Source organism: Ambystoma mexicanum, chromosome 2p (genome assembly GCF_040938575.1).
Source record: "Ambystoma mexicanum isolate Mex_15411 chromosome 2p, UKY_AmexF1_1, whole genome shotgun sequence".
NCBI classification, from domain to species: domain Eukaryota; kingdom Metazoa; phylum Chordata; class Amphibia; order Caudata; family Ambystomatidae; genus Ambystoma; species Ambystoma mexicanum.
The window spans coordinates 805940491-805955538 of record NC_090923.1 but is presented as its reverse complement, the minus strand read 5'-3'; the positions used below and the strand labels follow the sequence as shown (position 1 = coordinate 805955538).

General features: G+C 47.4%; 1 protein-coding gene across 1 annotated transcript in view; it reads right to left on the bottom strand.

Annotated features, from left to right (window-relative positions):
- Positions 1–15048, bottom strand: part of CCNP (cyclin P) — a 209710-nt gene that overhangs the window by 84106 nt on the left and 110556 nt on the right. Inside the window, exon 7 of the mRNA XM_069643042.1 lies at positions 13363–13521. Within this exon, the coding sequence (XP_069499143.1) occupies positions 13363–13521 (159 nt within the window). The remainder of the gene's footprint in view (positions 1–13362; positions 13522–15048) is intronic.

Here is a 15048-nt window from a genome sequence, read left to right as displayed (position 1 = left end):
ACCCTCAAACCAACTTTAAAATCTCTGGGAATCATGGGAAGGACCAAATTAAAAATCGTTCTGGCATGGTTCAAAGGGGATTACGGTCACCTTTAATAAAAGTCTGGAATAAGTGATGTGGCATATATGCTGCCCTTTTATGCAATAAAACTAATAACACCCCAGCCTCACATGCCCCGCTCACTCTAGCTCCCAGTTTTGTCTTAAGTTTCATTTACTCTTAAACATAGGACAGCCAGATGCTGGCTCATGTTTATCTTAGGCTATCCCTTCTTGGCGTCCAATGATCCTGGCTATAGCTTTAATGAACATTTATGGTAGTTGTGACCTCAAGGTAACTTATGCTGAAAAACAGGCAGGGCTTTATCGCTTACCATTGTGGTTTCCATTAATGACAGTGTATTTTTGTGTTTTTAAGCAATGGACCCGATTGATTGACAACCAGACCTCCCTCTCCACGACAAGCAGAGGAAAGGTTTCAGTCATTTCAGTAGAAATGCCCAGCTGCATGTACAATCCTGCAAGAAATGGCTTTTGAATTCACAATACATTTTACATGAAACAATGTATAAGGCATCCGGGCCTTATATCCATGTGTAATTGTTACGCTCACCTGGCTCCCACAGAGGCGTCGATCTGGACTGGACTGCTGCGGTCTCCACCAATGTGACGCGTAGGGCCGAGATGACGGACTGACTCGCCCACCTAGCTTCGTTTGCTTGGCCCGTAGGAATATTCTTCTGCAAGTGGAGAAAGGAATTTAACCACCCGTGGAGTTGAGCGTAAATCCCCCCCCCCCCCCCCCCCACTCTGCTGTTCTCCCCACTGTGGATGTTCCCTCTTCTAGTCTCACCTGATTTGAAAAGATGAGCTCTCCATCCTGCATTGAGCGCAGGGGCGCGTAGATAACCAGTTGCTTCACTGGCTCGAAGGAATTGGTGAGTTCCAGGACAATATTGACTCCGATATTCCTGGCAAGACGCCGTAAGTATGTAGTTCGTAAGAGTTCAAATGCCTGACTTTCACTCTTGTCCGATTCCTTGCAGCTTGACCCTACTGAAGAGTTCCTCGTGGAAACTGGTAATGTTCTGGTAAGGATTTGTATTATCCAACACAGTTCGATAAAATAATGTCCATATGTAACCTGTTGCTTTCTCCCTTATTCAGGAGCTGAGAGAAAGTATGAAGTTTTGGGGAATCATGCCTCCGGCGGTAAAATTAGGAAAGTCTTTTGTGGCGAGGAGGGTTCCCCTTGTTAGTCCCTTGTTTCACCTTGCTGTCCTTTTGTTTCCCCTTAGGGGCCGGAGTTCGGCTAGGATGCAGTGGAAGCTGCGCCGACCCGTGAAGACTAGTAACCCAGTGGTAAAATAAGGTAAGTCTATGGGGGGGGTATTCCTCTGTGTATTCCCTTGGCTCACCTTGCTGTTCTCGTCTTCTCCTTATGTGCCGGAGTGCGGCGGTAACATGCAGGAGGATGCAGTGAAATGTGAAGATGCTGCGAAGGCCGGTGAGTTCAGCGTGGCGCTGCAGCAGGCGAGGCGACGTCCATAAAATAACTTCTTTCTTCCAGCTCGAAGGTGCGATGGATCGGGAATTCAGGTAAGGATCAAAAGGTATTGCTCTTGTTCTAACCTTTTCTCCTTCTTTCTCCCTTTTTCTAGGAGCTCCAAACTCGAGGCGGGTGTGGCAGAAGACTGGATGCAGACTTGCAGGCACGGTGAGTGTTACACTGCTGGATGCAGAATAACGCGAAGCGTGTGCTGCTCTTCGGGCGTGGTTTAAATAGCCTCCAAAGTAGTTCCAGGTAAGTATTCCTCCCCAGTCCCACCCGAGTAAAAAAATAGTCCCTAGGTAAAATAGTCCCTTCCAAGCCTCGTTTGGCTTGGAGCTCTTGCAGCATGGTCTGCATCAGGTAAGTTTTAATCTATGAGCCCGGCGCCTATGGCGCCAGGCCTGCCTCTCCATATGAGCCTGGCGCCATAGGCACCAGGACTGCACCCAAATAGCCCCTAGCGGGGGTTGTTGGGCTTGCTTGGGGTAACTTGATGCCTGCTTCCGGGGTTGCTGGATTTGGTCTGGGTCCCCGGGGGTAGGCATCATGACAGTAATGTCTTTGCTTTAATCTCACAGTTGCCAAAGACAAGAGTATCACTTCTGGATTGTCCACACAGGGCCATTAAAGGAGAACACCATGTTCACCGTGAAACCAAGCGGACACTTCTCTGTGTACTGTCATTGGGATGAGGAAAAAGGACAATAAGCTTGTTTGATCTTCAGATTTCTGGATCAGAATCTGGTATTACATTGAAGATAATGTACCTGCAGCTGTGTCTTGAAGTAAAAAGTGTAGCTTTCCATGCATTTAATAAAACAGCATTTTCAGCCACATGTCTCTTTCCTTGCTGAAATGATTCAGCGTATGTTCGCACTTTTGAACTTCCCAGCAGGTCTCCTTCATTTGAGATTTAGGCCTGTCTTTAGTTCAAAAGGCCTCATGTCCGACACCACAATTTGTGCTGGCTTTAGACTTCAAATGGGACACCACCTTAGCCAGTTTCCTTCAAATCACTCTGGCCTCTGTCTGGCATTCAGGGGCTATATTTTACCCCGAAGCTGAATGGTCAAGGCTTAGTTTCAGGAAATGAGAGTAGTCTAGGGCTACAATGAGTCACTAAATTCAAGTTAGACAGCAAGTATATAAAAAGTTATTAGGCCTTCAGTTACACAAGCAGATCAAAGAAATCGCAGGCAATATGGTCTCAACATTTTACATATAAAAAAGCACACATGCACTATTACGAGAATAGAATTGCAAATTAATCAATTACAAGTGCAATAGAGACAAGTAGTTGGATGCAAGGAAAGACTGTACTCTAAGAATGGCCATAATAACAGCTTCCCTTTATCTAATATGTACTTTTATCACTTGTCAGGGAATCACAGGAAAAAGGTCTTAAGGCAAGCTTTAAAGTGGAAAGGCATCTTGGAATGATTATAGGCCCCTTTCCATGGTATGGCAATCTCTAATTGTCATGTTATGCAGACCTATAACTTTGTAGATGCTGGGTCAGGATAGATGGAGCATTGTTAAAGGCACTGAATCAGTCTTCAGGATGTGGGCATGAGTGTGCTGAATCAGGGTTTCCCAGCTTTAATTTGGAGCAGAGTGGTTTTGACGAGATGTCAGTACACCAGATACTTTGCCAGGTTATTACTCTGCTGGACTGCTTACTTTTGGGTGAAGTGAGGTTGTTTATGGGGGTAGTGGTTGTTTTAAGTAACCATTATTATTGGGCAGACAAGTATGGGCAAGAGCTTTGAATTACAGAAGACTAGCATACCTTAAACGTAAAATGTCTTATGGGCACTACTGCATTTTGCAAGAGGTTGGACTTCTTGAACCGGGTGGTTGGTGCTGGGATTACGTTTGAAGACAACTTTCACACCCTCTATGGGCTATATACAGTGCGACAGGCTCTCCAATGATACAAAGGACTGCTGGACGTGACCTCCGCTCCCTGAATTAATTGGGTCTCTATGCATGCAAACAGCAATAGTAACACATAAGGCTGCAATTTACACAGACTCTACAAGACCAGCACTGAAATGCAAGGAGAAATTGAAGTCAATACAATTTACACAGAAGATATGGGAAATGTAGTCGTGAGGATGCCACCATCATTTGATTTGGGGACTGCATTTTGGAAAGAGGCGAAGTGCTTAGAAAAAGCCACAGGGAGGAGACAGTTAAGTTCCGAGGTGTCTTTTGGGCCACACTCAAATAATGGGGAAAAACAAGTTACTTACCATCTGGTAATGTTTTCGACTGGATGGCGCCGGGTCGATGTCCCTCAAAGGCCTCCGCCGAGGGCGACGTCACCGGATGTTATAAATAGGATGCACGGTGCCCGTAGCCTCAGTTTGTGTTTTTCCTCCAGAATGTGTGACATGCTCGTACACAATGCCTGCTTGACTGCACATAGCCTTGAGGGAACGTAAGCTGCAATAGCAAAATTCTCCAGAGGGGCAGGCTGGAAGGGTGATGTGGAATATGTTGGAAGAACATCCAGTCGAAAGAATGTTACCAGTGGGTAAGTAACTTGTTCTTCGAATGGATTGTGTCCTCCAACGTATTCCACATCTTTGACAGACTCCCAAAGCAGTACCAGAAAATGGAGGTAAAAGAATTTAGAATACCCAATCCGATGGCAGACTAAAGAACTGCTTTACCAAAGGCCATATCTTGACCATGGAGCGTATCAAGGGAGTAATGTTTGACAAAGGTGGGGATAGAAGCCCACGTCGATGTGTCACAAATATTCCTAATAGGAACTCCCCGCTGTAGGCTGTGGAAGTAGCCACTCGCCTAGCGGAATGAGCTTGCAACCGTTCAGTAGGGTCCTTGCCTGCCAATCTAACATTCAGTAATGGTGAGAATAATCTACCTGGACAAGGTCTGTTAACAGCCTGGTCCAATCAGTGTCCAGCGTACCCCACAAAGTTGATCGTCCACTCCGACCCTGGACATTCTAGAAATATAAAAGCTTAGAGTGAGGAGGATAGAAAGCAGAAGTACCAACTTTTGGCTTAAATTAAACTCAGACACTACCTTAGGTAGAAAGCAAGGCCTACAACCCTATCCTTGTGGTACACAGTAAAGGGGGTATCGGGTAATAAAATGGCGGCAAAAATAACGCTGGTAATAAAAAAAATAAAGGCTAAAATGCTGTGGTTTGACCCGGTAAAGATGTACCCAATTATACCATTTAAAGTGAGCAGGTATTGTGGGGGGTGTCCCCCGCTCCCCTTAAATGGTGTAATGAGTCTGGGGCCTGCAGGGGCGTTTCCCGGCATCCTTCACACGATTGTGGTGGCAAAACCACAGCATTTTTGCTGTGATATTTTGTATTCACAGCCATTTCTGCCGCGATTTTAAGACATGGAACAGTAAAGGGTGGCTTAGATGAAAGTGCCTGCAATTCACTCACTCTGCGAGCATATGTAACCGCAACCAAGAAAACAGTCTTGAAAGACAATGTCTCAAAGGACGAGAGTACAACCATTCAAATGGAGCACCCATCAGGAATTTCAAGACCAAATTCAGATCCCAAACCGGCACCTGAAACGGGGAAAGCAGAAACACAGTGAGCCCTTTTAGAAATTGGGAAATCAAAAGGAATCTTAAAATAAACATTCTTCAGACGAGCGCTTGAAGATCAGATAGACAGTGCCACCAGGTAACCTTTAATGGTACCTACTTGAAGGCCCCTGTGGGCCAAAGAAAGCAAGAAAGACGGAACCATGGGAATTGAACACTGAAAAGACTAGACATTGTGTCCTCTGCACCAGTCGCAACACTTACACCAATGGTACAGGGATTTGGTTACTGGCCGCCTGGTCGAAAACACCTCCATCGCGTCATCCGGGAGGTCCCAATCCTTATATGTTCACTTTTCAGATACCAAGCGTGAAGGTTGAGCGTCTTGACCTCTGGATGGAGAACCCAACCCCCCCCCCCCCCCCCCCCGAGAAAGAGAGAGAAAGAGAGAGAGAGAGATCCTCTCGGTAGGGAAGACAGCGTGGAGGGTAGATGGACATTTCTAGAAGGTCTGGGTACCATGCTCTCCGGGCCCAATTCGGATCATGTGGGATCCGAACCTCTGCAACCTCCTTAACACTTGAGGAATGACGGGGACTGGAGGAAACGCGTACAGAAGTGGGAATGACCAATCCACAACAAATGCGTCTAAGGCTCCTCGGAGGAAATTCCCTTGAGCAGAATCACTCGCACTTCCGGTTGGCACTGGTCGCAAAGAGATCTACTTGTGGGGTTCCCCAAAGGGCGAAGAGCACCAGAAGGACTTCCTAAGATAACTCCCACTAGTGAGAGACCGTGCTCTGCCTGCTCAAAGCGTCCGCCGCCGCATTCTCCTCTCCAGCCAGATGTACTGCCGAGAGTGATATTCCCTGCTGGATTGCTCAGAACCAGAGCTGCATCGCCCCCCTGCACCACAGGAGTGACCCTACCACCCCTCTTTTTTGTTGAGGTAATTCATGGCCACTGTGTTGTCTGTCATGATCAGGACAGTCTTCCCCCGCACAGACGGCAGAAAAGCCTTCAGGGCCAGCCTGATGGCCTTCATCTCTAACAGGTTGATGCGGAGTTTGGACTCGACGTAGACCAATGACCGCTGGTGGTCAGATAGTCGGCATGAGCTCCCCATCCTGTGAGGGAAGCGTCTCCTCTGGCCACGGTTGCCAAAACGGCTCCCCCTTCATCAGGTTCCCATCGTTGGCCCACCACAGACGTTCCTGCGAGACCGAGAGTGGAATCTGAACGGGATCCAACATCCTGCCTGAGAATTGTTACCACTGCATCTGGAGGACATATTTCAGGGATCTCGATCTCAGCCTGGCCTCTGGCACCAGAAAAATGTAGGATGCAATGAAGCCGAGCAACCTTAAGAATTCGAAAGCCGGGAGACACTGGGCATGTTGAAATTTGTCCACCATCTGCACAATGTGATGAGCCCTTACCTTGGGAGGTGAGCGCTTCCAAGGACGTGTCCAACACAGCACCGATGTACTGAGCTGGTGAAGGTGTCAGATGAGACTTCTGGAAATTGAGGGAGAAGCTCCGCTTTTGGAGGGAGCAGCAGGTGAGACTGATATGATCCATTGCTTGCTCGGGAGAAAGCGCACAGATCAGCCAGTCGTCCAGGTAGGGGTAGACATAAATCCTTCACCACTCCCCCCTCCCGCCTGAGATACACAGCCACCACCACCATTAGCTTGGTCAAGACCCTTGGGGCTGAGGTCAATCAGAATGGCAGGACCCGAAACTGAAAGTGTGAGCTGCCAGCCGCAAACCTCAAGTACTTTGTGCTTTGGATGAATCGGCACATGAAAGTAAGCATCTTGTAGGTCCAGAGACACCAACCAATCCTGAAGTCGAAGGGCCTGGAGAACCTGAGAAAGTGACCATCTTGAACTTGTCCTTCCTGAGGAGCGTGTTCAACCAACGCAAGTCCAAGAGGGGTCTCAATCCCCAGTCTTTCTTTGGAATCAAAAAGTATGGGGAATACCATCCCTTGTTCCTCTCTGCTACAGGCACCAGCTCTATAGTGCCTTTCTCCAGCAGGGTCAAGATTTCCTGCACAAGGAGCGGATCCGGATGCTTCAAAGAACCAGTCCCTAGTGAATTGCCGTGAGGCCGCTTTAGGAAGGGGAGGCAGTAGCTGTGGGCTATTGTATCCAGAACCCACGCATCCGAAGTAATAGCTCGCCATTCGAGATGCTGAGACAGACTGGCCCCAACCAGCGAACAATGGAACATGGTCTCAGTTGTTTTGGAGCGGCTGCGCCTGAAGGCAAAGAGGCAGCTGCCCGAGCGGCCTTGGCACCTCCATTTCCCCGACCAACACGGGTACTTTTACGTTGACCACTTTGACTGGCGGCTCCTCATGTCCTACCAAAAGAGGACTAGTAACGAAAGGAACCTCCCCTCCACTGCTGTCCCCTAGGACGAAAAGGCAGAAGTTGACGCACAGCTGCGCTCAAAGATGTAGCCGCCGCTTTGGAGGTCTGCAACCTCTCAAGGCTCTAGTCAGATTTGCTGTCAAACAAATGCGCGCCATCAAAGGGCATGTTCAGAAGATGGGCATGTACATCCGGAGCAAAACCAGACTTCCACAACCAAGCAAATCTGCGTTAACGGTGGTCGCAGCCATGGACCGGCGAACACTGTCGGCCGTGTCCAATCCAGACTTCAGGGATTCACACATGGCATCCTTGCCATCTTGGACGAGAGCAAGGAACCCATCCCTTTCTTCCCCCTCAGGAATATGCTCAGCCGCTAGAGAAAAGTCCACAGAGTGTGTGAAAATCTTGCTAAGGCACAAGTGGAGTTGTCTGACTTCAATGCCATACTCCCCGCAGAAAACACCTTGCGTGCCCAAACATTGAAGCATTTGTCCTCCCCATCAGGAGGGATGGTAGGGTACGCCGCCTACATCCAGGTGCCAGTAGCCGCCTGAACCACCAAGCCATCGGGAGTGGTGTGAGAGGAAAGGCAGCTAGGGCCACTACTGGAAGGGCGGTATTTTTTAGTTAACTTGTTAACCGCCGGAAGAGAGTCTGTGTCTGCCAAGCAGCCGCCACCCTTTTCTGCAATGTTAAATGAAAAGGCAACACTGGGTCAGAGGACGGATCTTGATCCAAAATATCCATCAAGTCATCCTGAACAAATGCTTCTGGAGGACTAGACCAACCAATATGCTCAGTGACCCTAGCCATCAGTCTCCTATAAGAGGACTCAGCATGAGCCCCTTGCTCAGGCCTGCCAAATTCCACCTCCGGAGAAGTGTCCAAGCCAGTGGCATCATGAAGAAATTGACGTAACTCTTCCAACTGACTGTCCCCGGAAAAGACAGGAGCCACATCAGGCTCAAACAGGGTCAAATTCCAATCTGACCTCTCCTCATCGATATTATTCAGAGGAAGAAAACTCCTGCCTCGGAACAGAAGAGGGTCTGGAATCCTTAACAGGTTTCAGACTTGGAAGTACACTTCCTTGGAGGTCCCTGGTACTGTGGATCCTCCATCGGCAAATTACGCCAGAAGGAGTCAACGGTGCCGAGGGCTGGTGACATCTGTATCCGACTGGCACCGCGCCAACGGAGACGGCGCCGACCTCAAGCCCTTACCAGATTTCTTTGGTTTCGACGGGGATGAAGACAGATATCTGGATGTAGCACATCTCTGGCGATCAACCTGAACCTTGTCCTAACGGGACGTCAAAGGTTCCAGATGAGTATTGCGCCGAGGACCCAGGCCCGAAGGCGCACGACCCAAGACCGTTCCCTGCTGGCTTCTTCCAAAGGAACTGTGCCCTGGGATTGAAAAATCGCCAGCATCTGCTCCCTGAAGGCTGCCCATTCCTCCGGCGTCGAGGACTTAGTGGGACAAGCCACTTTCCTCGTGGCACCATCCTCTGAGGACGACGGGGAAGGGGACGGGTGAGGTGCTTCCCGGAATACCGAGACGAGGACAATGAATGGCAGGAACCACTCAGGACCGAGATCCCCGGGACTGCTTCCGTGGAGGAGCATCGCCCCTCAAATCGTCGGTAGACATCCCCTTAGCAGCTTTACAGGACTTACTGGGTTTAGAATCCCTACCTACCTGTAACTTCCCCTTACGCTACTGCAGCGACTGGCATTTCGAACAGTTGTCGGTGTCATGACTCTCACCCAGACACCACAAACGAATGCGATGCAGGTCCGTAATCGACATCTTAGACTTGCAGTCCCGGCAAGTATTAAAGCCAGACCGTGGAGTCTGATGGGTTGAAGAATAAGACATTCCCGAGGCACGCAAAGTTCTCAAAGCAAACAAGTTTGCGGAAAAAACAAAACTGAGGCTACTGGTGCTGTGCGTCCTATTTATAACATCCGGTGACGTCGCCCTCAGAGGACTTACAGGGACAGACCCGGCACCATAGATGCAGGACGCCCTCAGGCAAAAAAATTCCAAAGTAACACAGCTGTGCACATTACTTGTCAAAGATGTGGAATACGTTGGAGGACAATCCATTCAAAAGAGGTTTTCCGTTGCAAACCAGTACCTTGTGATGGCTCCAGGTGGCCCATTGCCCTGGTCTGCATCGAATGGTATATGGCTTGAAAATACCAGACCAATGGGGAGGTCTAGAGCAGGAGGCAAGTCAAGTGAAGATCGGGGGTAGCACTGGACACTAGCAAGGGAGGGCCGACTCCTTCCCAGAATTCTAACAAAAGGCAATCAGCTCTATGTAGAGCCATCCCAAGCCGATCCCTTCAAACATGCAAGAAGAACCGTCTGCACACTAAAAAGTTCTTTTCTGAAAAGGGGCAGAGGCAGTAAAATGAGAGGCAGCCTAATCTCTCAAATGACTTCTACTAAGCTTATGATTGGTAATCTGCACCGCCATCGAGACATGCATTTTAAAACCCAAGTTAGGTTTTGAATTTCCTACCTGCAAAGAAACCTCAATGTAACCTGGTAAAATACAATGCCGGATTAGCTTGATAAATGTAAAAAAAAGGTCACTGTCAAAACGTGTAGGTTCCATCAGCAAAAGCAGTAAGTGGTAAATTGGTGTGTTGAACATTTAAAGCAGGCGACCATCATACAGGCTCTTCTGGGCTGTCTTTTTAACCTTATACAGTAACCCAAAGGGCGGTTTTCAGCAATCTCACGCTGGCCCCAAACAGTTGAGCCAGTGCTCGCTTTTGGGCTTTTCATATCACAATAATGGCACTTTTAGTCCTGCATTTATAATGTGAACAAACGTACAAGTACTGTAAAAAAAAATGTAAACCGACGTGTGCGTAACGCTATGACTGAGAATTATGACCTGTAATCTTTTTCTGCCTGAGAATTCTAGTGAGGTTAGGTGAAACAGGCAGTGGTTTGTCAGTAGCATTAGCTTTTGTGGGCCTTTGAACTTTTGCACTTTACAGCAGTCGCATGCATATTACTGTTGTGTAGCAAAACATGGACATATTAAGGTGTCCCAGGCATATCTGATGGTGCATGGTAAGTAGAGGACATTTGGGACATTGTGGGACAAAGGGTGTTGCACTACTTGGAATTGTCCAAACTCCCTTCAATCCCCCCAGACCCCTCTCCAAACCCAATTAGTGGCTGTCGCTGCACATGCCGGCAGACTTCTCCACAGAGCAGGGCTATTTAATGAGTTAATGTAACATTTCCACTTTTAGTGTGGCTAGACTGTAGCTAATGTTGCATTTAGGATTGTGCGATATGGCCCCACTGTAGGTTTCGACCCATGTGCGGTTTACTTGCCTACTATTCTCATTTTTAGTAGCAGAGCTAAAGGTATAGACTATGCCTTGATCTCTACTACTAGAACGAATTGAATAGTAGATTACATTATGTTGGCATCCGGTTTCCACTCCAAGCCCCTTACTATTGGTATTGTAAGAATTATTTTATTGGCCAAGAGAAACACGGACAGAACTTCAGTAGCCAAGTGTATTTCATTGTACAACCAACAAAAACAGTTACTTAAGTACCAGTCCGGGCAGGGGGATTGTTAACTCACACGGACACCCTCTGCCCCCTTCTCCAAACAAATGGATTCCGTTGCGTCCTCCCACTTAGTTGGTGTTCCGATGTTAGCTAGTCAGTCTTCTAGGCCAGTCCTGCACTCTTCGGGTCTGGGTAGACCTCCCTCGGTGGCGGTGTTCCGCAGCCTCAGCTCCTCCACGTTCTTTCGTATCACCTGGCTGGGAAGTCGAGCATACTCCACTTATTGTCCAGCACAGATGACCAAAAAAAGTATGACATCTAAAGAAAACCACTTTGTCCCTCAGTGACGGAGTTCCGCATAAGCTAACGCTCGTCTGTCAGGTATTCCTGCTCCGGTCAAAATTCTACCAGTGCTGTCTTCTCGACTCCACCTCCTGTCTGACCGGCATCTGTTCCTCTTAATATGCCCAGGTGAATGCCTCCTTGCCAGCAGCTGTCTCAGGTTCCCTCGCGCCATTCTACTCATCCGGTTTCCTTGCGGTCATACTCCTCAACCCCTCCACACCTCCACCTGAACACAAAGCAAGCAGTCATTTTATTAGGCTCCCCGCCTCCTGCCACCGGTTTCTCCTCTCCCTGCTCTGCCTGGCGACCCTCTCCTCCTCCATTAACAACCTCACTTGCCATCTCATGACAGCTGCCTTCTCAGACGCCCCTGGAAGTGCTGTGCAGGCACCTTTTCCTTCACAGACCATTATAAACTGAAAGAACTAAGACCAGTGCAGGCGGCCGAGGTAAGGGACAAGGCTTGGGATGAATAAGACCTACCTCCATGTATTAATTGGGTTCTACACCATTTGTACTCAACACATCACACGTTTTACGGTGCCCAGACCTTGTCCGAATGCAGAGCATATTTTAAAAGACTGTTCGTTTTGGGCTTGAACTATACGGGAAGAAAAGGTTGCCGATTCCACCGCTTGTGTAACCTTTCAGGACCATTTTACAAGCCAATTTGTATACAATAGAGCATGTCCTTCCTCAGGGGTTCTCAGGGTAGAGCGCCATTTTTACAAGGCTCGAGTAAGCCTTTAGGTTTTGGGTAATGCTAGCTTTTAGGACGCATCAGAAGCTGGCTTCAAAAGAACTGCATCAAGCGGACTATCAAGAGTGGTCAATCAGTCTGGTTCTAACAGCTCATGCAAAGTCTTCACTTCAAAGCAAAGTATTCTACTGGTTTCACTAACTTTACACTCCAAGTGTTCACTTGGTTGAGGTTACCTTCTAAAAAATAAATCTGCTTCCAATTTTCCATCTGTTCATAGCCAGGCTGCAAGGCAAAGCCACGCACTATTCATGGGCTTAATTGTCCACACTTCCACAAATGAATAGGCAGGTTGGGGTTATCCTGAGGACCCCTTTCTGGGTTGCCCATTGCCTTTGCTTATATTTTTGGTTTGACTGTCATACCGTCAATGTCCTTGACCAGAAGCAACCTTTCCAATTTGTGGGCAAGTTGGAAATCTTAGGTGGGTGCCACTGCACAGTGGGTGGTTTGCGATTGAGCACCAAGTGATATTGGCCTTCAGTAGGACCATCTATGCAGCCGCTTGCACTATTTACTTGCAGTCATTTGGAAAGCTCTGAAGTAATATGCCTGCACTTTAAATGCATCCTTTTGTTTTATTTCTAGAAGCTTTGGTGGGTTGGCTTTATAAAGTTCCATTTTTATTCCATTCCCATCATTTGCTAGTAAGATAGTATGGCTAAAGGTCCCCCAGGCTCCTTTCTTTATGGGCGCATTAGATCAAATTTTATGAATACAATATATTAATGTAAATATGGTTACAGAACAGGAACCAGCATCAGCAACTACAATAGGGATGGCAATGTGCAATTATAGAATGATAATCTGATATTACATGCTACCTTTATTCCAAAGGAATGAGGCAGCTTGATATTGAAGTAAAAAAATATGTACAAAATACAACAAGGCCTTGCAGCAATGTCCTATAGAATCACGAATATCCTTTAGGTAACTTCAGAAAATCATTCCCACCAAGTTAAACAGCAATTACAGGCCTACATTGCCCTCTGCCCTGCCTCCAAAAAACGAACCTTGACATGCAGAGATTTTCCTCCAACGAAAGCAGAATTGGGACTAGTCATCCATTCTACTGCACTTGAACTTTTTTGCACCTCCTCCCAAGTGTACCCCAACTGATTCATTCTTACCCCACATTTTATTTACTTTGTACTCGCTGGATCACAGAACTGATCAGAAAACCAAGTAGGTTATGAAATTGGTCAAAAAAATAAATAGAATACCTCCATAGAGTGGTTTCCAGCTGTGGCGAGGAGTCTCAGGAAGTGCAAGGGCTGCGTGTATCGCAGTTCAAACTTCAAGTGGGACAGGACCCGCCTCTCCATACAGAGTAGATCCTGCTTGTCAAAGGTGTCCGCCATCATAAAACACAGCTCATTGGGCTAAAAGCAACACAACAGTTAGAGATGGTCTAGTGTTCATGGAACACTAGAGTGGATTGGCACATCAAACCATTTCCCCAAATGACAGCGCACAGCTGCTGCATGCAGTAAAACTGGCAGACTACCTACAGCAGTAGCCATGCCCAATCTCACACATTATTTGTGCACACTCTGCCAAGCTGGGCTGACAGCCAAGGGCCCGAAACTCAATCGGACAAAGATGGAGGCCACGATTCATGCATGACACACTTGGATTGCTTTTCTGGGTAAAGAGCAAACTTTTCTGCGCTCAACAATGTAAACACTGCAGTCTTCCATTTGTTATTGCAAAGTAAGAACCAAAATTCTGAAAAAGACTTATGAAAGTGTTTAGAGCATGCACACTACCCATTACATGTTTTTATATTCAAATTGGTTTGTAGAACCCAATTCATTGCTGCTACAAATAGGCACCACGTTGAAATTACAGCTTGCCCCTCCCACAAACGGCAGTGCAACCAATAGCATGTTAAAACTCCTCTAGGGACTCTTCATCTCAATCAATCCAGCAAGCAAGACAGCAAATGTCACCCCACATACTAATGTACATACATTAGTAAGGAGGAAATAAGCTGAAGGAAGTTAAGATGCGCCAACTTGAGTACACACCACCCTGTGCAAGTGCGCGAGATTGTTTCTGCAGTCGACCATTTAAGGCCCTTAGGGCAATACCACTATTGCTTGAGCTTGCCAATGAGAAGCTTCCATTTAGCCCTCATGCTCAATTACCAATCCACATCAGTTAGTGGACACCTCAGACGTCCACCTGCCCCTGGTACAACTGGATCGTGGACCATGGCCGCCCCTCAAGGTCAAGCCGGCAGTGATTTGGCACAAGCAACTTCAAGCTATGAGGAACAGAACATGGTTTCTTTTTAATGCATAGTGCCAACATCCATGAATGTGCAGGGTAATGAAGCCACAGAGATCAGGGGTTAGAAGCTCAACCATTTCTATGGTGCTTTGCTTTCTGGTACTTCCAACCCACTGGTGCCTGAAAAACTACAGGACTGGATAGCCACCCATACTTGGCATGGGCCAACTAGAGATCACTGCACACGTCAGAAGAGGCCCACAAGGTAGCTCCAATGTGTTCTCCCATGCCCACGAGAGATGGTACAAGTCACCATCAGTGCAAGTCAGACAGCGGATGGCAGAAATCAATTCATAATAGAGACCCATTTCCAAACACCATATCACGTTTGGTCCGAAGTATGAACACTACATATATTCTACTGTGTGAATAGAGCACAAAACTGGGCGATGGATACAAATCAAGAGGGGCAGGTCTAGCCTCTTTTCCCCAGTCACGTGCTCAGGCAAGTGGACCCCTCCCAAGTAGGACTACATGAGAAATTGTGTGTGTTCAGAAACGGAAATGTCAAGTTTTCAATCTTGCATCCTAGGTTTCAACTGAGCAATTAAACCACTTTATTTCAAGATTGCGTTTTTGAATTCTCTTCCTGTCCACATTTGCAAAGATTGTAA